Below are 21138 nucleotides of genomic sequence, written 5' to 3'. Positions count from 1 at the left end.
AAGATATATGCATAATTATGTCCACTACAGCATTTGTCTATCACAACAAAAGGATTCAAAATAAACTACCCAGCAGTACGAGGTTCCTTAGTGATGAGACATCCCTGAGATGAGTCACTTGGCAGCTACTAAAATAAATTCGTCAATATTATTTTTCTTCATTTATTTTGCATTTTTAAGAGTTGCATATATTTGTTTATTTTTGGCTGTGCTGAGTCTTCACTGCCACACCCAGGCTATCGCAGGCTGCCGCGAGCAGGCTTCTCGTTGTGGTGGCTTCTCTTGTTGTGGAGCACAGGCTGTAGGGCATGCTGTCTTGGCAATTGGGGTGCCCGGGCTTAGTTTCCCATGGCATGTGGTATCTTCCCAGACCAGGGATCGAACCTGTGTCCTCTGCATTGGCAGGCGAATTCTTAACCACTGGACCACTAGGGAAGTCCTTGATATTCTTATTTGCTTATAAAAATCCTTGTGATAGTATGATTAATATATACCAGTTTAATTGAAAAAGAGAAACAGGTTCTATGGCTAGAAGGACATATGTTCTCAGACTAGACGTATGTTCTGAGACATGATATACATGTGTTCCAAGAAGGACACATATCATAGTGTTAATGGGGGGGGGGTCTGTATGCGAGAACAGTCTTGCAAATGACTTCTGTCATTTGTGCTTATCTCTGTTCCTTTGTTTTCTGCATTAAGCTTCTCTTAAACTTTGTACTTAAAACACAGAATTATAACAGTTTAAAACTATGCTGATTCTCCCTTTGAAATGCCCTTCTCTTTTGCCTCTTCCTTCCATCTCCTGCAGCATGGCCCTAGCTCAAACCTGCCATCTCTCACTTAGACCCTCGTATCGGTTTCCTGATGGGTGTCCCTGCCCCCACAAAAGGATCTAGGCTGTCATCCCTGTGCTCAGAAGCCTCTGGAACTCTCCCCATGCAGCATAGTGTCCCCTTGTTGCTCCTGACCCCAGCAGTCTGGCCCTCGCTTCCCTTCTAGCTTCAGCTTCCCTCCTACCCCCACCCCATGGGGCACCTGCAATACCAGTCCTGTTGGCCCACTCACCTCTCCCTGGTCTCCTTACCTGCGAAGGTCTACCCATCTCTCAAGGTTGACCTCCTCTAGGAAGCCTTCTTCTGTCATTGCCTTCCCCACACTCCTGTTCACTTGGTCTGAACTTCTTGATGGCCACAGCCACCAACTGCCTTTTAACACAGTGACTTCTGGAGTGTCCTGCCTCCTCCAATCTCCTCTGTGTCAGGCAAGGGCAGACAGGTCTGGGACTCACAGTGCCTGGAGCACACAGCAAGGACTTTGGGAAAGTCTGCTGAACTGAACTGATCCAGAGTTGCCCCTGCACACCATGTGCTGCAGATCAGAGCCAGCTCTGCCATATTCTGTAATTAAATATGTGTGAGTTTTTGGCACATAAGCATCCATTAAATTCTACATATAAACTGTCACACTTGAGATTTATGTGGCATAAAAGTATGCATGTATTAAAATATAAGGTTTATGGGCATATCATTTAGTATCAAGAAAATCTTTCTTCCGTAACCGGCTAGTAAACATTTGAGTCTGAACTTAATTTTAGGCAGTTCCTCGGAAAAAATGATTCTATGGAAACCCAGGCATGTCCTGGAGGCAACCACAGATAATTACACAGAGAAAACTTTTCTATAATATTCCTGCTTAATATAAGAAACCAAATTTTTATCCTTGGTTAATCCTTTCTTGTTTTCTCACTGAAAAGTTAGTATTTCAGTAAAGAGAAGGCATGTGGTCGCAGCAGTAAACATGCTTTGTTAACTCTGGAGTATTCCTAACTATTTGACTCTTTGTACAATGCAGAGGTTTTAGATGCCTAGTGTCCCTCTTCATTCCACGCACCCCCCGCACTCTATCCATCTCTCCTTTCTTTGCGGTGCCGTCATTGCTCTCTTGGGCATCCAGGTTTCACAAAAAACTGTTCTTATAGTCGTGAAACGTAAACAGGGAAACAAACCACTGCCCAGTGTTTCTTGGCATGAAAGCCCCTCCTATTTCATTGAGTCAACTAGACCCTGGTGGATGACTTTCTTGTTCCCACCAGAAGATTCAGGGGCTTGGGGATGGTCAAGTGTGAATGATATTCTGAACCCAAAGTACCAGTATATCCTTTTGGCATATGCTGTCTGCAGAAAAATGTGTCCTTTAAACTGCATTGCTTTACAGAACTTTGAGAGATGCTTTTGTATCACATAAATAATTGGGCAAACCTCTCCTGGAAAATTAAATTGGTTACGATTGTTCATATACAGCTGAGTCCTTCTTGCCTTGGGTCTGGATGGGGATGTGGATCTCATGGATGGTACTGCCAGCATGCATATCCCTTTGTCTGCCATTTGTCCATTCGTCCATCCAACCATCCATCCATCCATCCGTCCGTCCATCTGTTGTCTCCTCCTGAGCAAGAATCCTGTCTGATTCATCTCAAAATTCCCTGCACCCCCTTCATGGAGACCCATGTGTCATGGAGGCCCAGGAGGTCCCCTGGACGAGGATGGACATACTTTCTGCTCTCAGCATCGCTGTGTGTGTTGGAGAGCTGGTGCTGACAACAGGGACCCCCCCCCCCCCCCCCGCCCAATGCAAGGTTGGGTGTCATAAAGAAACCCTGAACCTCCTCAGCCCTAGGGTGTGTTCTCCCCACCTCCTGGAAGTCCCACGGAAGTGGTAGGCAGGGCAACTTAAGTGGCCTGGCATTTAACAATGTTTTTGGTGTGTGTGTGTGTGTGTGTGTGTGTCTCTGTTTGACTCTCCAGGTCAGTTTTTGGGTTGTACGAGAAATTCTAACAGCACAGACTTTAAAAATAAGAGCAGAAATCCTGAGCCATTTTGTGAAAATAGCCAAGGTAAGCTGTTTTATTATTACTTCTTTCCTTCCTGTCCTATCTTTTTTGTCTCAGAAATGTGTTTCCTTGGTACTTCGGGAGCTAGTTTGCTGTGGATCTGTGGGGCAGGGTTCAGACCAGGGTGCAGTGACCTGACTTCCCCAGGCAGAGACAGCTGTGGGACCAGCCTGACTGCCTACGTGGCCTCCCAGCCCCTGTGTGCTCACAGGCAGGTGCTCTCTGCCCTGTGATTTTGGCAGCCAACCATCCTTTATAAGCTGGCCTTTCACAGACTCTCCACAGGCCCCCAAGGGATACCCCTGGTATCTGTTCCCCCGCCTAATCAGATCCAGCCAGTGCTGGTGGCTCTCAGCATCAGTGGTTGTGCTACCATCACATCCTGCACAATTTGCCTCCAGTCAGCAGAACTCACCGCACCCCGTCCTGTGCTTGAGGCCTGGCCTGATGACCCCTCTGCCCCACTCCCATCTCCTGACCCTGCTCGGATGGGATCAGTCCTGGCCAGTGTCTGGGCAGCAGGCCCACGTCTCCACCCTACCTTTTCCCTCCTATTCCTTCATCTCTGCTAGCCCAGGCTGCGATCCCATGGGCCTTCCTGGACCGCTCTCATCGCTTAACATGGTCCTGCCAGCTCCTCCCAGTCCACCATCCCTGACCACAGGGCTCACCGCCTCAGCAGAGCATCGTTCTGTGTGGCTTACTGCCTGCTTCCTGTGTGTGCCTGTTGTCTTCCCAGGCGGGTCCTAGGCCAGCTCACCTATAGTACAGGCCCTCTCTGGCCAGGCCCCATAGCGGCTGCTGTACAGAAATAATTGCATTTGACACTCACATTATTATCATCCCATTTCCAGAGGAGAAAGGGGAGGCTTAGAGAGGTGGGTGTCCATGCCCAGGCCCCACAGTGAGTCAGTCGGAGCATGTCTCTGTCCCTCACAGCAAGGTTAAGTGCATCCGGCTGTAAGTATGCAGGGGCACGGACACTTTTACGTCCTGAAGTACCTGGAACTGTACTGGGCTTAGTGGTACTTGTTGCTGTCGATGAGTTCTTGCTTGGGCCACGAGAGAAAGTGGGACAGAGTTCCAGCCCACCTGGTGCTTTCAGTTTGGAAGTTTACAGTCCCCACCTGAGGGGCCTGCAACGATTCCTCCTTAAGCTCTGCCATTTCCCGATGGCAGACCATCATGCTGATGCTGTGTGCCCCAAGTGTGTCTTGTGTGAGCCCCTCCTTTCTCTGGGCCTTGGTTTTCCATCTATAAAATGAAAGGAGTGGATTAGATAATCTCCCAGAGGACCTTCAGCTCTAAAAGGAATCCTGTGACAAGCACAGCAATTCAGATACAAAGGATGAAATTCGGCTCCCTCAGAGGATCTATTATTACCCACAGGAAGCAGTTAGGGAGTGTTACAGATGTGTGAAATGCAGCCGTCACTAGTGTGGTAAGGGAGAAATCCCCGGGTAGGAACAGCTTTGAGGACTAGGCACAGTCCTCGTCACGTATTTGCTCATTTTCTAGGCCCTGCTCTGTGCTGTACTAGGTCCAAGGGCTGTGATGGTAGACCCCACTTCACCCCTGCTCTCAGGGAACACACGGTCCCGGGTGAGAGAGGGGCAGGTGAGAGTGGAATCTAGTCCAGGGCACTGAGGAGACGTGCAGGCTGCTGTGGGAACACACAGGTGGGGGTTTCTACCTCCTAGACCTGGGAGCATGGTCAGGAAAGACATACTAGAAGGAGCGGCACCAGAGCTTGGAAGCACCCACGACAAGTGATGAGGAAGGGGTAGGGCTGGGGCCAGGTCTTCCTAATGGAGAACGGGCAGCCCACACTGCACTACATGCTATTCCTGATGGCAGGTCATGGTTGAGCAGGTTACATGCATGACCCATGCAGCGGAGGCTCCGTGATTACCTTCCTTGTTTTAAGTCTGAAGATGTGGAGGCTCAGAAGGCTTAGGTAACTTGCCAAAGGACACACCTGTAGTGGGAACCGAAGTTGGCACCAGACCTCTTGGTCCCATGGAGCCAGCCGGCTACACAGCCTTCACTGATTCCCAAGAGTGAGAAGGGGAACCCGGGTCCTGATAGCAGGTTTTTCCCCAGTGTAAAACCGAGAGCAGAGCAATTACATTTTTCTGTGCTTACCCTCACTCTCGTGGTGAGGAACTTGTCTGAGATGGAATTAAATCCAAATGTTCTCACTCATTTGGGGTCTGATTCAGGGGAGCGTGGCCCAGTGTCTGGGAAGCTGGAGCGCCGTGTTCCCAGCAGATTGACAACATCTTTCTTCAGCCTCCCTCGTGCCGAGTATGAAGGTGATCACAGAAGACCCACGTTGATATTGTTGGCACAGTGGGGGTTTCAGTTTACAGAAGCCTGCTGGGACAGTTGAGATTCATCTAAAAAAGGAACAGAAAGGACACTATCAAACCTCATCCCAGGCCACGTTTCTGTCCAGCAGCCAGACTAGTCAGCTTATGCAATTTGGCACATGTTTCAGATGCACACTCACCTTTTGACAATTTGACAGAGAAAGAGCATATGGTTTCTATGAACTTCCTAGAACTATATTTTCTACATGAGATATTTTTAAGTATAATTGAATTTCATGAATATGACAGCATTTGGTAACACTTCAGCATGTTTTTGGTCTGTTGTTTATAGCAGCAAAATAATCAATTCCATATCTTTTTTTTCCCCCCAGAAACTTCTAGAACTCAACAACCTTCATTCTCTCATGTCTGTGGTGTCAGCATTGCAGAGCGCGCCCATCTTCAGGCTGACGAAAACCTGGGCTGTAAGTTAATCCCCCTAAGACTGTTCCTTCCGTCTGGACTGTCATTTCTTGGGTGAGGTTCTCCATTCCTGAGGCCCAGAAGCCTTTCTCGGTCTGCCGTTTGCCACCAACGCAGGATGACTGTGGGTTAATTGTGTCCCCTGGCCACGCTCCCCTTCAGTGACCTCGACCCCGTTCTGGGACAGGGATGCTGAGAGGATGCCAGTGTGGCTGGGGTCAGAAGGGCCCCTAGAGTGGCCCCTCCTGGACCTGATAGCATCACGTATGACGGTGGGGTCAGTGGTGTAGTGATTGCTCCCCCGGCCCCAAACTGCCCTGGGGAAGTCCTCCAGGCTGATGGTTTGCAATTGCCCCAGGGCTGCTGACCGTACATCTCAAGAGTTTCTCTGAAGAAACCTGTGACCCTCATGTAGGGAAAAATGATTTTTTTTTTTTCCTAAAGGCCGTGGATAATTTCAGCTCAGAGGTGGAGTCTGATCGTTATATAATTGAGTCTGTAGGAAAGTTTTTCTGCTGTAAAAATACTTTAAAAATATCTCAGGCCTCTTTATCCTCCCGAGCTTGGCACCGCGCCTGATGGGGGGGAAGTCATGGCTCTCCACCTCTCATTAGCATTCACCTCCTGGCCCACCTGGTCCGGGGTCTCACCTCCTGGTCCGGGGTCGCTCATGGCTGCACAGCCCCAGCCTTTCAAGACCTATTTATGTCCCACAGAGCTGAAGGAAAGTGTGTGGAACCATCAGCTGTGCCTCTGCAGCTCATTTCCGAACTTCTCTCTGCCAGCCTGCGGGGTTGGGCTCTGTTTCAGACTTGGCTGGTTCAGGGGCCTGTAAAATACTTAGGGATTATGTTGTAGGTGATCAGAAGTGAGCCTTGTTTCTTTAAATTGCAGTTTTCCATAGATGAAGCCACAGCAAAGTGGAGCGAGAGGTGTTAGCCCGGAATCAGAAAACCAGGTCTGTGTTCAGGCACCATCTGTGCAGAGTGACTCTGTGGGACTCGTCTCTTCATGTCTACTCAGAGAGCTTGGCCTGAATCTGTGGTGTTCCGCCAGTGCTTCGGGGAGCCCAGGGGCTCCTTGGAGCTGCCTCGGGGCCAGCAGGGCCTGGGGCAGAGGCGGGAGGGCGTCCAGCAGGCCGCCTGGGCACGGTTCCTGCCAGAGCAGCTCAGCTGTATCAGTTTTACGTCCTGGGCTTCTGGGTGAACTTGAGTTGAGCAATGGCTTTGGAGGTCAGAAGCAAGTTTGGAAGCCACTGGTCCCTGTGGTTGCTGCCAGCCCTATGATTTCCCCGAGTGCATCTGAGTCCTGAGACTTTTTTCAAAAGTTGCTTGGAGATTCTTTCTCAAATGAATTTTCCATCATTTAGATGCTGCTATTGTTTCTTGGACTGCTGGGAGCTATGTGTGGGCCCGGAAGAAGGAATGATGATTCTCATGGTGCACAGAGCTTACTGTCAGTAACACAGGGACTCTCCGTGATCCCTGTAAGTGGCACTGTCAGTGAGGGCAGCAGGGGGTCAGTGCACAAAGGACCAGGGTGGCTCAGGGTCTGGCACAGAGATGCCACCCAGTCAGGGATGGGCAGGACCTGTCCATGGAGTTTTGGCCAGCATTCTCCCCAGGGTGCCGTGCCCTGCCCTGGACGGTGGGGCAGCGTCAGGCCAGAGCAGCACCCAGGACCGCTCCCTGTGGCTCGACAGAGCCCTGCGCCACGGTGCCTAGTTGTCACGGCTATGTATGAAAACAAATCTCCCTCCGCTCCCCAGGGAGCCGGGAATGCAATATCCACCCAGGACCCATTTGAAAACCTGAGCTTCCTCACCTAACTCCCTTCCAGGCCACAGGGGTCAGCTGTTCTTCCTTACAGATCTGCCAAGTGCTGCCCTAAAAGCTTTCCCTGTATTAACTCATTTCCTCTTGACAACTCCCCGTCGAGGCCAGCACTGTTGTCAGTGTTCTTAGTTACAGATGAGACGGAGGCGCAGGGCAGTGGGAGGAATGCAGGGTTCCCCGGCCTGGAGGCAGAGCAGAAACCAAACTCAACAGTCTGTTCCAGAGTCTCCGTGCGTCACCACCACACCCCATGGAGCTCAGCAAGAAAGCAAGAAAGACAGCACCCACCGCCTCTTGGCACTCAGAACAAGAGAGGGGTCCTGTTTTCTTGTCCCCTTCATCCGCAGCGCTCCGATAGGAACCCGGAAGATGAGATAAGCAGACTCTCAGTGCTGCCCCAGGCCATGGAGCCTCTGTTCTGGCTGTGGCTGCTACTGGCTGGGCCGCTGGCCTCTGGGGTTCATCCTTCTTTTGCCATTCATTTCTGGTAATGAGATTAGCTCGGGAAATGTTGCCAGGAAAGAGCTGTTTTCCTCCTCCCCGCTTGTCCCTTGATCTGGGGAAGGGAAGTTGGAGGGCCCCAGGGATGAGGCACACACAGTGAGGCAGGGAGCTGTAGCCAGGCCTTGAAGGCCGCCTTTTGGTCACTTACTCCTTGGTTAGTCCGTGGCTTCTGCTGCCCACTCCCACTCAGTCCCTGGGATTGGCCCTGACTTTGACCTCTCAGTGGGCATCTAGATGGTGGGAACTTGGGACAGGCCAGGAAGCTGAGATTGTGTGTCACTGAAGGGCAGGGACCCAGGGCAACAACAGCTGTTATTTCTCTGTGAAATCTCCCCATGACTTCCTAAGGACTGAGGACCAGGACTGTTTTCTTGGTTACGGAGGGCTGCTTACCAGGGTAAAAGAGGGGGAGATGCAGCTTCCTAGGAGATAAATATAGCAGCCGCCAGCAGTTGTGTCGGGGAGAGAGGAGCTGATACACGTGGTGTGGATCATAGCACGACGTCTCCAAGGCCACGTGTGGGGAGCTGTTTGCTCTGGGCAAACCCGCCTTTCAGCCAGGGCTGCTCACAGGCTGGCCTCCCTCTTTGACTGCCTTCCTTCTTGATGAAGTTGGATATTTGCTCTGTATCCCCAGTGCCCAGCTGAGTTTACAGTGGGTCGTTTGACTACTGTGCATTTGTTGTGTTCAATTGCATCCTCCTTTTGCTACTTGTTTTCCTGCTAATGAGATTAGCCATTGAAATGCCCGCACCTGTCCCTTGATATGGGGCTGGTGAGAACTCATGGGCCCACAGGGCAGGGCGAGCAGGCACACCCGCTGTAGGAGCCCAAGGTCAGCGCTTTAATAGGCGTCATTGTGCAGAGACGGAAGCTGAGGCTTCCTGTGACCTGCCCAAGATCTCGGAGCTGTTGAGTGCCAGAGCCAACGCAGCGTCACTCTGCCTCGCTGGACACATAGTCCACATCCTTGTCTGTTTGCTGGATGACCTGTCTGTGATAGAACTTGATGTTGGAATCAGGCAGGGCACAGGGCAAGGAAGAACAGGCACCCACACTGTCTGGGAAGTGGGGCTGGAGACGTGAGATTGGCACACCGGCCCCTGGGGACAGGGTGTGACCAGCTCCCTGAGTGCTGTCCCTGGGCTCCCCTGAAACCCTGGATATCTGTGAAACCTGGGTGGAAGGGGGTCACAGGTGTGAGAAGAGACCTGCCACTTGATTTCCCCACTGACAGCCTTCAGAGACTCGGGGTCTATCCCTGGGTCGGGAAGATCCCCTGGAAGAAGGCATGGCAACTCATTCTAGTGTTCTTGCCTGGAGAATCCCGTGGACAGAGGACCCTGGCAGGCTACAGTCCATAGGGTTGCAAAGAGTTGGACACTACTGAAGCGATTGAACGCACGTGCGCTCTGTGAAAAGCAAATTGCGGAGGAGTTGCAGGGCGGGGCAAGAGTGGAAACGAGGCTGGGTTAGGGGTTAGGGCAGAATCCAGGAGTGAGCCAACGCTGGCTAAATTGGGGCGGTGGCAGTGCACGGGAGAGAAGGAAACTGAGAGGGGAGGCATTCTGAAGACAGAGGTGGCAGGATTTGTGAAGGGTGGGCTGTCAGAGATGAAGAAAGAAGGGGACTGGAGGGTGGTTCCTAGGTTTGAGGCCTGAGCAGCTGGGAATGCAGTCCTTGGGCTAGAGAGAGATTGGGACGAGCTCAAGGAGGCGGCCACCACTGGGGCACAGAGAAGAGAGATGGGGCTCTCCAAGCCAGGGAGACCCCATGGGACAGGGGTCTGTATGGAGGACAGGGAAGCCTGGCGTGCTGCGGTCCGTGGGGTCGCAAAGAGTCAGACACAACTGAGCGACTGAATGACAGCAACAACGGCTGGGACGAGGGTGAAGCCTTTTCTCAGACCTGGGTGGTCCCAAGTGGAAACTGGGCTTACCCAGGAGAGAGCTGGGGGTATGGAGGCCAGGAGTATGGGCAAGTCACTCTTTAATTACAGCATGTGCTACACACACACACACACACACACACTCTCTCTCTCTCTCTCTCTTTCTCTGCTTGCTGTGTACACGTTCCTGTCGTGATTCGCTCTTTCCTACTGAATTGATCCAGAGAATCTGACCTGTCTGCAGCAGCACAGTGAAAACTGAAGAACTCCGCTGGGAGGAAGTCACAGCTGATGGGTCAGGAGGCCTGGTCTGTAGGGCGGTGGCCTGGAGGGGACCCGCCTGGGAGCAGGAGTCTCACTTTAGGCATCTGGGGGCACAGGGTCATTGAGCGGGTATCCCAGGAATGTGGATGGGTGGTGGCGTCCGTGTATTTCAGATTTGCATCTTTCATGTGGGAGGTGCCTCTCCCCTCTGTGTCTGATGGAGTGCCCCCTCGGATGCTGTGGAGGAAGTCGTGATGGGCAGGGCTGTCTCAGGCTTTCCTGAGTTCAGGAGGGAGGCGAGGTGGGGGAGGAGAGGGCATCCTCTGATGACTCATCACCCGTCCCTCCCCGCCTCTCTGCTCTCAGGAGTTCTGCTGATGTCTGCACCCTCGTCTGCCTTCACTTTGCCACAATATCTGCCACCCCCTTCCTGAAACATCTCTCTTCATGCAGCTTATTCCCTTTCCCACCCCCACGCCCACTGCATTCTGACAATTGGCTCCTCCCTGACCGCTTTTGTCCCTCTCGCCCACGGGCTGTAAGTGTCCGGCGGGGCTCTGGCCCAGCTCTCACCTTTCCTGATCCAAGTCCTGTCCCGTGGGGTCTTCCCAGGTTGGACAGCCCCATCTGTCTTCTCCTCCGTGCCCCCGTGGAGGCTGCCTCCTAGCGCTCATCCCAGCCCCTCTCTCTAGCCGTACACCTGCATTCCCATGCTGGCTGCACGAGCCCTCTTCTCCCGTGTTTCTCTGACAGCTCACCCCTGGCGTGTCTGAAATCAAAGTCTGGTTCCAGAAAGTACTGCTTAGTTCCAGGCTTTCTGAGCAGACCTACTTGGACTTTGAGGCAATATGGTAGACTGGGCAGATGAGCAGTAAGTGCTTTCCTCCCTCCCAATCACCTGCTGCAAACACACACACAAATAAACCAAATTATAAACCAAGAAGCAATGCTGAGCCAGAAGCCAAGAAAGAAAGGGAAGTCACCATGTGCTAGAAATAGAGAATGCTCTCAGAGTCAGCACAGGGAACAGAGTGCAGAGAACTTGCAGTATGGAGACCTTGCCAGCTGTCGGGGGCAAGGGTTCTAATGCCCGCTTATGGCAGGCTGGAACTCAGCTACTCACCGGAATCAGAGAGCCAGCAAGTGTCCCCCGTTGGAAAATCTCTGGCCAGCCTGGGGGAGCCCCAAGGGAACACAGGTAGAAAAAGTCCCTATGAGAAAATGTCACCTCAGCCTGTACTTCAGGTAGGTAGCTTTTGGCTCTCAGCCCACATGACCAAGAAATGAGGGGTAGTGTCCTGTGGAGGTTAGGAGTGTAGATTCTTGAATCAGACTCCCAGGCTCAGCCAGCCTTGGACCTTCCTCTTAGGGCAAGGGTTAAATGAGTAAATATGTGAAAAAAATGTTTCATATTATGCCTGGCACATAGTAAGGGCCAGATAAGTATTAGCTGCTGCTGCTGCTTTTATTATTATTATTATTTTCAACTTTTCTTGACTGTTCTCAAATGGACTGGCAGAGACCACCATCCCTATAAGCCTGGTCCTCTGATTTATGACCTGATAACATCATCATTTTCTAGTGGTTCTCTTGCTTCTGGTCTCACTCTCTTTCTCATGCTGTTCGTTCATGGAATGATCGTCCTACGACACAGCTCTGGTGTTTTCACTTGCCTGATTAAAGACGGTTTTTAGCAACGCCCCCATCCTTTGGGTGGGGGGTGGTCTCTACCCACCACTCCGCCAGAGCACAATGCTCTGATGTAACTGTGTTTTTTTTTTTCCTTAAGAAAATATTCCACTAATGCATATATGTGGAATTTAGAAAGATGGTAACGATAACCCTATATGCAAGACAGAAAAAGAGACACAGATGTAAAGAACAGACTTTTGGACTCTATGGGAGAAGGCGAGGGTGGGATGATCTGAGAGAAAAGCATCGAAACATGTATATTATCAAGTGTGAAACAGATCGCCAGTCCAGGTTGGATCCATGAGAAACAAGTGCTCAGGGCTGGTGCACTGGGATGACCCAGAGGGATGGGATGGGGAGGGAGGTGGGAGGGGGGTTCAGGATGGGGAACACATGTAGATCCATGGCTGATTCATGTCAATGTATGGCAAAAACCACTACAATATTGTAAAGTAATTAGCCTCCAACTAATAAAAAATAAAGGAAAAAAAAAAGTATTCCAGCAATTTTATTGTATAATTAGTGAACAAGTTAACATGAAATTGTATGAGACTTCTTTTCTTTTTCTTTTTTCCTCCCCCTCTCCCCACCGCCTCTATCCCTTTTGGTAACTATGAAGTTGTTTTCTGTGTCTGTGAGTCTCTTTCCGTTTTGGAAATAAATTCATTTGTATCAACTTTTTAAGTTCCAAAAATGAGGGATATCCTATGATAATTGTCTTTCTCTGGCTGGCTTGCTTCACTTAATGTGATAATCTCTAGGTCCATCCATGTTGCTGCAAATGACCTTTTTTCATTCTTTTTATGGCTGAGTAGTATTCCATTGTACATATGTACCACATCCTCTTTGTCCATTCATCTGTCGGTGGATTCTTAGGTTGCTCACATGTCTTGGCAATTGTAGATAGTGCTGCTATGAACATGGGGGTGCATGTATCTTTTCAAATTAGAGTTTTTTCTGGGTATATGCCCAGGAGTGGGACTGACAACTGTAATTGTATTTTTTTAAGGAGTGTCCCTGTACTGTTCTCCACAGTGGCTGTACCAATTTACATTCCCACCAACAGTGTAGGAGGGTTCCCTTCTCGCCATACCCTCTCCAGCAAATTTATTATTTCTCTACAAATTCATTATTTGTAGGCTTTTTAATGATGATCATCCTGACTGGTTTGAGGTGATATCTCATTGTAGCTTGGTTTGCATTTCTCCAATAGTTAGTGCTGTTGAGCATCTTTTCATGTGCTTGTTGGCCATCTGTATGTCCTCTTTGGAGAAATGTCTATTTAGGTTTTTCTCTCCATTTTTTGATTGGGTTGTTCTTTTTTTTATATATGTATTAAGCTGTATGAGCTGTTTTTGTATTTTGGAAATTAATCCCATGTTGGTCACATTGTTTGCAGACATTCTCTCCAAGTTCATAGGTTGCCTTTTTATTTTGTTTATGATTTCCTGTACTGTGCAGAAGCTTCAAGTTCAATTAAGTCCCATTTGTTTATTTTTGTTTTCATTAATCTAGGAGATGGATCTAAAAATGTATTGCTATGATTTATGTCAACATGTCTTCTGCCTATGTTTTCCTCTAGGAGTTTTATAGTATCTGGTCTTACATTTAGGTCTTTAATCCATTTTGAATTTGTTTTTGTATATGGTGTTAGAGAATGTTCTAATTTCATTCTCTTACATGTAGCTGTCCAGCTTTCCCAATACCACTTATTGAAGAGACTGTCTTTTCTCTTTTGTGTAGTCTTGCCTCATTTGTTGTAGATTAATTAATTGGCCATAAGTGTGTGGATTTATTTCTGGGCTTTCTATCCTTTTCCATTGATATATATGCCTGTTTCGTGTGAGTACCACACTGTTTTGATTACTGTAGCCTTGTAGTATAGTCAACAGTCAGGGAGCATAATTCCTCCAGCTTTGGTCTTCTTTCTCAAAATTGTTTTGCCTATTTAGGGTCTTCTTTGCTTCCATGCAAATTAAAAAATTTTTTGCTCTGGTTCTGTGACAAATACCACTGGCAATTTGATCGATATTGCATTGAATCTTTAGATTTCCTTGGGTAGTATGGTCATTTTAACAGTGTTGATTCTTCCAATCCAAGAACATGGTATATCTTTCCATCTATTTGTATTATCTTCAATTTCTTTAATCAGTGTCTTACAGTTTTCAGACCACAGGTATTTTGCCTCTTTAGATGTGTTTATTACTGGGTATTTTATTCTTTTTGATGTATGTTGTAACTGTTTTGATGTTGCTCTTTTTAATCCATCATTTTAACTTTCATTACACTACTTCTCCAATGAATATTCAGGACTGATTTCCTTTAGGATTGACTGGTTGGATCTCCTTGCAGTTCCAAGGGACTCTCAAGAGTCTTATCCAACACCACAGTTCAAAAGCATCAATTCTTTGGCGCTCCGCTTTCTTTATAGCCCAATTCTCACATCCATACATGACTACAGCCTTGACTAGACAGACCTTTGTTGGCAAAGTAATGTCTCTGCTTTTTAACATGCTGTCTAGGTTGGTCATAACTTTTCTTCCAAGGAATAAGCGTCTTTTAATTTCATGGCTGCACTCACCATCTGTAATGATTTTGGAGCCCCCCAAAATAAAGTCTGTCACTGTTTCCACTGTTTCCCCTTCTATTTGCCATGAAGTGATGGTACCAGATGCCATGACCTTAGTTTTCTGAATGTTGAGCTTTAAGCCAACTTTTTCACTCTCCTTTTTCACTTTCATCAAGAAACTCTTTAGTTCTTCTTCACTTTCTGCCATAAGGGTGGTGTCATCTGCATATTCATTGGAAGGACTGATGCTAAAGCTGAAACTCCAATATTTCAGCCACCTAATGCGAAGAACTGACTCATTTGAAAAGCCCCTGATGCTTGGAAAGATTGAAGGCAGGGGGAGAAGGGGACGACAGAGAATGAGATGGCTGGATGGCATCACCGACTTAATAGACATGAGTCTGAGTAAACTCCGGGAGTTGGTGATGGACAGGGAGGCCTGCCATGCTGCAGTCCATGGGGTCAAAAAGAGTCAGACACGACTGAGCGACTGAACTGTACTGAACTTAACACTACCTCTCAGGTGACGCCAGTGGTAAAGAATCTGCCTGCCAATGCAGGAGATACAAGAGACTCAGGTTTGATCCCTGGGTTGGATAGTTCCCCTGGAGGAGGAACTGGCAACACACTCCAGTATTCTTGTCTGGAAAATCCCATGGACACAGGAGCCTAGTGGACTCCAGTCCATGGGGTGGCAAAGAGTCGGACACGACAGAGCATGCACACTACTACACTACTTCTAGTTTTATAATAATGAATATTTTGTCAGTTAAATTTTAGCTGTCATTTGGATTTTTAACTCTAGGTTTCAGTGATCCCTTCGAGTTAGGGAAGATACTGAGCACAGGTGATAGAGGGTTTTTGGTGTGTTCCAGTGGGTGTTTCTCAGGACAACTTGCATTTGGGAGAACCTTTGGCATTTGAGGAGAACCTTTGGGTAGGGAGATTCTTGCAGGGTGCAGAGGACATAATAGAAGCATTTTGGCAATGGCAGCAAATATCAAAAGTTTTCATACCTACTTCACACCTACTTCCTTGCCCTGAAAAACAAACCATAAACCTTTCAGCTGTGGCCAGTGGAGCATCTACTGCCACCAGCAACATAGCAACCCAAGAGCCCCAGGTCACGTGCGGAAGAGACTCAAGAGCTGGCTAGAGGAATTTCCTGTTCAAACACAGCCACAATCAACTCATTCTTTCCCCTTTGATTAGTATTCAACTGTTAATGCTTAACTGCTTGTGATTTGCACCCTGTTGGCAAGTTGAGTCGAAAGATCCAGAACAGGAGAATAACCTGTCAAATTGGCCATCACATGTCCACAGTATCCAAAATGACCTAGTCAAAAGCATACTTTGCCAAATGGCGAGTTTCCATCTCTCTCTTACCTTCCCAGTCTTGTCCAAGGCAACACCTGCCTACAGTTCTGCCAAAGTGCTGCTCCCTTGAACATCACTGTGGGTTCCCACTGCCAGCCCACTGCTCATGCTTTCTGGAGAGGCCTCTGGGGCCTCTCCAGCCTCATCTCTGCTGGTTGAAGCTCTGCAAGACTAGTTTCCAGGATCACCTTTTCCTGGTTCCTCCTTCCCATAATGGAATTTGTTCTCTCCTTCCAGAGCCCTCTCATGGTGCTTTTGACTCTTCCTTGCCTTAGCCAGCCCTTTCCATGGCTCAGCCCTGCAGACCAGCTCTGGACCCAGGATGGACCCTTGGCAAACTTCCATTCAAGGACCAAGTTCATCCTCCTGGCTCTACTCTTGGGCTTTGTGGGAATGTCTCTTGGGGTTGCCATGAGCATAATTTTTTTTTAAACTTAGCAAAATTACTGGAAGAGTGATTAAAGTTGATCTACAAAATTATACATTGTGTATTTATGTTTGCATGTATTTATGTGTATGTGCATATAAACTGTCAAATAACTGTTTTTTTAAAAGATAAAATAATGACTCATACAAGTATAAAATGATTATTTGTCAAATATTTTATTTTAACTCATTAATTAGTGAGAGAATCAGTAAGATATTCAGTTCAGTTCAGTTCAGTCACTCAGTCATGTCCAACTCTTTGCAACCCCATGGACTGCAGCACACCAGGCCTCCCTGTCCATCACCAACTCCTGGAGTTTACTCAAACTTATGTCCATTGAGATGGTGATGCCATCCGGCCATCTCATCCTCTGTCGTCCCCTTCTCCTCCCACCTTCAATCTTTCCCAGCATCAGACTCTTTTAAAATGAGTCAGTTCTTCTCATCAGGTGGCCAAAGTATTGGAGTTTCAGCATCAGTCCTTCCAATGAATGCTCAGGCCTGATTTCCTTTAGGATGGACTGGTTGGATCTCCTTGCAGTCCAAGGAATTCTCAAGCGTTTTCTCCAACACCATAGTTCAAAAGCATCAATTCTTCGGTGCTCAGCTTTCCTTATAGTCCCAACTCTCACATCCATGCGTGACTACTGGAAAAACCATAGCTTTGAGTAGACAGACGTTTGTTGACAAAGTAATGTCTCTGCTTTTTAGTATGCTGTCTGGTTGGTCATAACTTTTCTTCCAAGGAGCAAAGTGAAAGTGAAAGTCGCTTAGTTGTGTCTGACTTTTTGTGACCCCATGGACTATACAGTCCATGGAATTCTCTAGACCAGAATATTGGAGTGGGTAGCCTTTCCCTTCTCCAGGGGATCTTCCCAACCCAGGGATCAAACCCAAGTCATCCTCATTGCAGGCGGATTCTTTATCAGCTGAGCCACAAAGCAAGCGTCTTTTAATTTCTTTTTTTTTTTTCCATTTATTTTTATTCGTTGGAGGCTAATTACTTTACAATATTGTAGTGGTTTTTGCCATACATTGACATGAATCAGCGTCTTTTAATTTCATGGCTGCAGTCACCATCTGCAGTGATTTTGGATCCCCGAAAAATAAAGTCTGTCACTGTTTCCATTGTTTCCCCATTTATTTGCCGTGAAGTGATGGGACCAGATGCCATGATTTTAGTTTTCTGAATGCTGAGTTTTAAGCCAACTTTATTTCAAGAGAACTGAGAATACTGCACTTTATGGTCAGGTGAAGAATGCCGAAATAATCTTTAAAGTGAATAGAAAATTAGTCAGTATTCCTAGGGTGATGATCAGTGGGATACTATGAGACATCAATTGCCTTTATATGGACTGGAATTATTTGCATTACTACATTTTCTACAGGTTAACATCTATTTTTACAGAATTTAAAATAGCCTTAGTCAAAGACAGATATGGATAGCTTGCTAGAACACTTATTAAATTTCAGAGTCACAATTTTCCCTTACGGTACTTATAACAGTCTCCATTGCATCTAATATTTTACGTTAGTTATATGGCTTTGTAGTTTGTTTTTCAGAAGCCAATAGTTCATATCTAAAGAATTTAAGAATTACTTTTTTGAAGTGCCCTTGTTTCATTCTTTGCTCATTGCATCTTCAGTCTGCTGAATCCATTGATCCATAGATTATCCACAGCACTAAAAATTCTTTCCATACCAACAGTAGACACTGGAATTGAAATAGGATTTTGAGCCAGTTTTAACATATTTGAAGCAACATGTTCTTTGTTGAAAAACATTTCTACATATCAAGAACTGTTTGTCTCAAGGCAAGGGAACAAGCTACCAATGTCCTCATAAAGAGGATTTGGAGGACTTTTTTTTTTTATTCCATGGAGCCTACTTACCAGAAGAGGGAAATTTTTCATCATTAGTCAAATATAAGTGCCACATACAGGCTCTCTAGGAGCGTGATAAGGGGCAGTTCCAAAAGCAACGTGCTTCTTCAGGTATCAAGGTTCGTGATCTTCCTGGCTTTTGACCTGTGGTTGAGGAGTCCCGTTTATCCCTTGCAGCAGACGTTTGTCACCATGTAAATTATTTAAAATCAATAGGCTGGGATTTATTTTTACCTTGTAATTTTAATTCACTTTCTATACATAGTCATGCCACTTTCTCAATGTTGTATATTTTTTTCATTTTGCCTTACTTCATAAAAGTTTTACCTGTTTTATTGCTATTAATAAAATTTAGCTCTTGGGTTTAGTTATCATGTCTATAGTTTTGGTGTTTAGTTTTATATTTCATGTTTTAAACATGGTTTCTGATTTTATCTATATTAATCAATTTCTCCTACTTCACCCCTCCCTCGAATTTCCATAGCTTTTTGAGTTGAGTGTTAAGCTCATTTATATTCATATTGTTTAGTTATATGAGTTAAAAACCATGCATTTTTTCCCTCTCAGTACACTTTTGACCTCATCACATAGTTTAACATATCATCATCTGTATGTTCTTTATGTTTCTGGTTTATAAATAGTTCATTACCCTCACTTTTATTTCTTCTTTTACTCAAGAATTATTGGAGTATTCAAAAATTTCCAAAGAATTGAATTTTTAAGTTGTCGTTAGTTTTCTTATTCTTTTTTTTATTCAACAGATTTTTAGGCAGCGTTTTCTCTGTGTCAGGAACCATAATAGATGCAGGGTATTGTGGAATGAATATAACCATCATGGTCTCAGCCTTCATGGGAGTCATCCTTTGCTGAGTGAAACACAGATGTAATTGTGTAATTAGTCACAATTGTAATAAATGTTAAGGAAGGAAAAAAATCTCAGGGTGGCCCAGCACTTCTAAATTTTACTGGAAGTAAAGTTGTCTGTTGTATTTAGTGCGCTTTTCCTTTATGTTGTTTAATCTTGTTTTTCTTTTCCTGAATGTGAATGCTTTTAGTATCTGTTTGACTCAGGTAAGCCGATAAGTTATTTTCTTGCATGTAGTTCTGATGGTTTCTTCCTGAGGCTTCCTGTAAACTCTGAAATCTAAAGGACCCTCAACGCATATGAGGTTTTCAGTTTATGGCACTACTTGTAACAAAAGTTTAAAACAAGTAAATGCTGTTATTTTTTGAATAAACAAACCCTATATTAAAAAATTAAATCTTAAAAGAATTTTTCAGCATAATACATGTGCATGAATTTTAAAAATCACTAAATACTGAAAGGCTTAGTGAAGCAGCTAACACTCATTGCTCCATCTCTGCATACCCGGATCATTCCCTAGAGGCAAACACTCAGTTATTTAGCAGTTTCTTCTGGTAGTTTCTGCCGTGTTTCCATCAATGTGTTTTTGCTACAATTTCTCGATCCACTCACTTTGGACAGTATATGATGAGTTCTTTGTAAGATGGATGTTGGTTTAGTTTTCCTGAACCATCTTCCCTCATTCTTCAAAAACACTCATGTTACCATAGTTACATCACTTTTGTTAAATGAGTATTCTTGTTTTAATTATTAGGAATGTGTAAGTATGGTTTTCCATAAATGGCTTGTCCATACTTAAGTGGTTAAGTATAAATAACATTTTCTTTCCGGAATATCCCTCTGTTTCCCTTGCATTTCTAATCCCCTTTTAAGGAAAAATTCTTACTCTAGCTACTGCTTATCTACCAGGTATTTTATATGTATATGTAGAATACACATATAAATGTATGTAATATTATATAATATCTTATCAGGCCTTATGTATATTTGACATAAAATCTTTGAATTATTTTATTTAATTTTATTTTTATTATACATAATAAATTATGTCCATTCCCTTCCTCCACTCACCAATGTGCTATCCTATCGGGTTTTCTGTCGAGTCTTCTCTCTCTCTGGAGCCCTCTCTTCTGGGGTGGAAGGATGTAGACCAGTCATTCTTAAGCCTTGCTGTTCATCTGTCCTCTCGCTTTACTACTGCTGGTTTGGATCCACTGTTTCCTACATCCCGTATCCTCCTGTCCTTGGTTTATTCTTTCATTTTGCTCGGGGAAGTTCTCAAGTAGTATGCAAATACTTACTTGGGAGATAGATGTTCTTTTTCATGTCTTCTAACATCCTGTGCATTCCTGCTGAGAAATCTGATGCCATCCTGAATCTCATTTGTGGCCACAGAATGGAGCAGATGAGTGAAGTTAACTAGACTGGGCCCTTCCGAATGTGTGTGTGTAGGTGGGGGTGGAGGGTGGGGAGGAAGTATGTGTGCAGACGCAAGGTTAACAGAGGGAGGGGTGGTCTGGAGGAGCCTGGTTTTAAATTTGGGAAGTGTGCAAATGTGGCTGCCTTTGGTCGGCCCACTCCACTAAAGAACTCCGGTTGTTGGTTGGAGGTCAGTCTGCAGGGTGATCTTTAGGGACATCCTCCAGGACTCTGATCATGTTGGCCTCATGCCCATGTCAGGACACAGATGACCCCTTGATCAGCTCTGTGGTGCCATGCATCGAGGTACTTGACAGTCTAGGCAGATGGGCCAGACATGCCAGGGGACATGGGCAACCCCTCAGCTGGGTCCAGAGACCCAGTGGAGGCAGCCTTGGGCCCCAGTTTGGCTCAGCGGCAGTGTGTGTGATGGCATAGGCATTCGTTGAATGGCTGGATGAACGTGGGTGACTGCCAAAGGATTCAGTGGGCTTCTAGGTTGCATTAATAAAAAGATGACCTCCCAGCCAAGAGGGTGAGGGGCCTGCTCAACTTTACAGTGGGGCCATTCACAACTAGAGGATCTGGTTCTGTTCCAGGTATATGTTGTTTATTTATAGTGACTTTCTTATCCTTAAACGTTCATTTCAAATGCTTCTCTCTGCATATCTTCCCTTGACGCTTCCCTTGCCCATTATTTACCTACTGTTGGTCTGAGTTCTTATCT

General features: G+C 46.4%; 1 protein-coding gene across 15 annotated transcripts in view; it reads left to right on the top strand.

Moving 5' to 3' along the window:
- Positions 1–21138, top strand: part of RALGPS1 (Ral GEF with PH domain and SH3 binding motif 1) — a 297855-nt gene that overhangs the window by 117983 nt on the left and 158734 nt on the right. For all 15 annotated transcript variants that reach the window (XM_061154630.1, XM_061154620.1, XM_061154631.1 and 12 more), the window contains 2 exons: positions 2808–2897; positions 5599–5691. In XM_061154630.1, the coding sequence (XP_061010613.1) occupies positions 2808–2897; positions 5599–5691 (183 nt within the window). The remainder of the gene's footprint in view (positions 1–2807; positions 2898–5598; positions 5692–21138) is intronic.

This window comes from Dama dama, chromosome 11 (assembly GCF_033118175.1).
Source record: "Dama dama isolate Ldn47 chromosome 11, ASM3311817v1, whole genome shotgun sequence".
Classification (NCBI taxonomy): Eukaryota; Metazoa; Chordata; class Mammalia; order Artiodactyla; family Cervidae; genus Dama; species Dama dama.
Note: the sequence above shows the minus strand (reverse complement) of the source record. Positions and strands in the feature narration are given on the sequence as shown.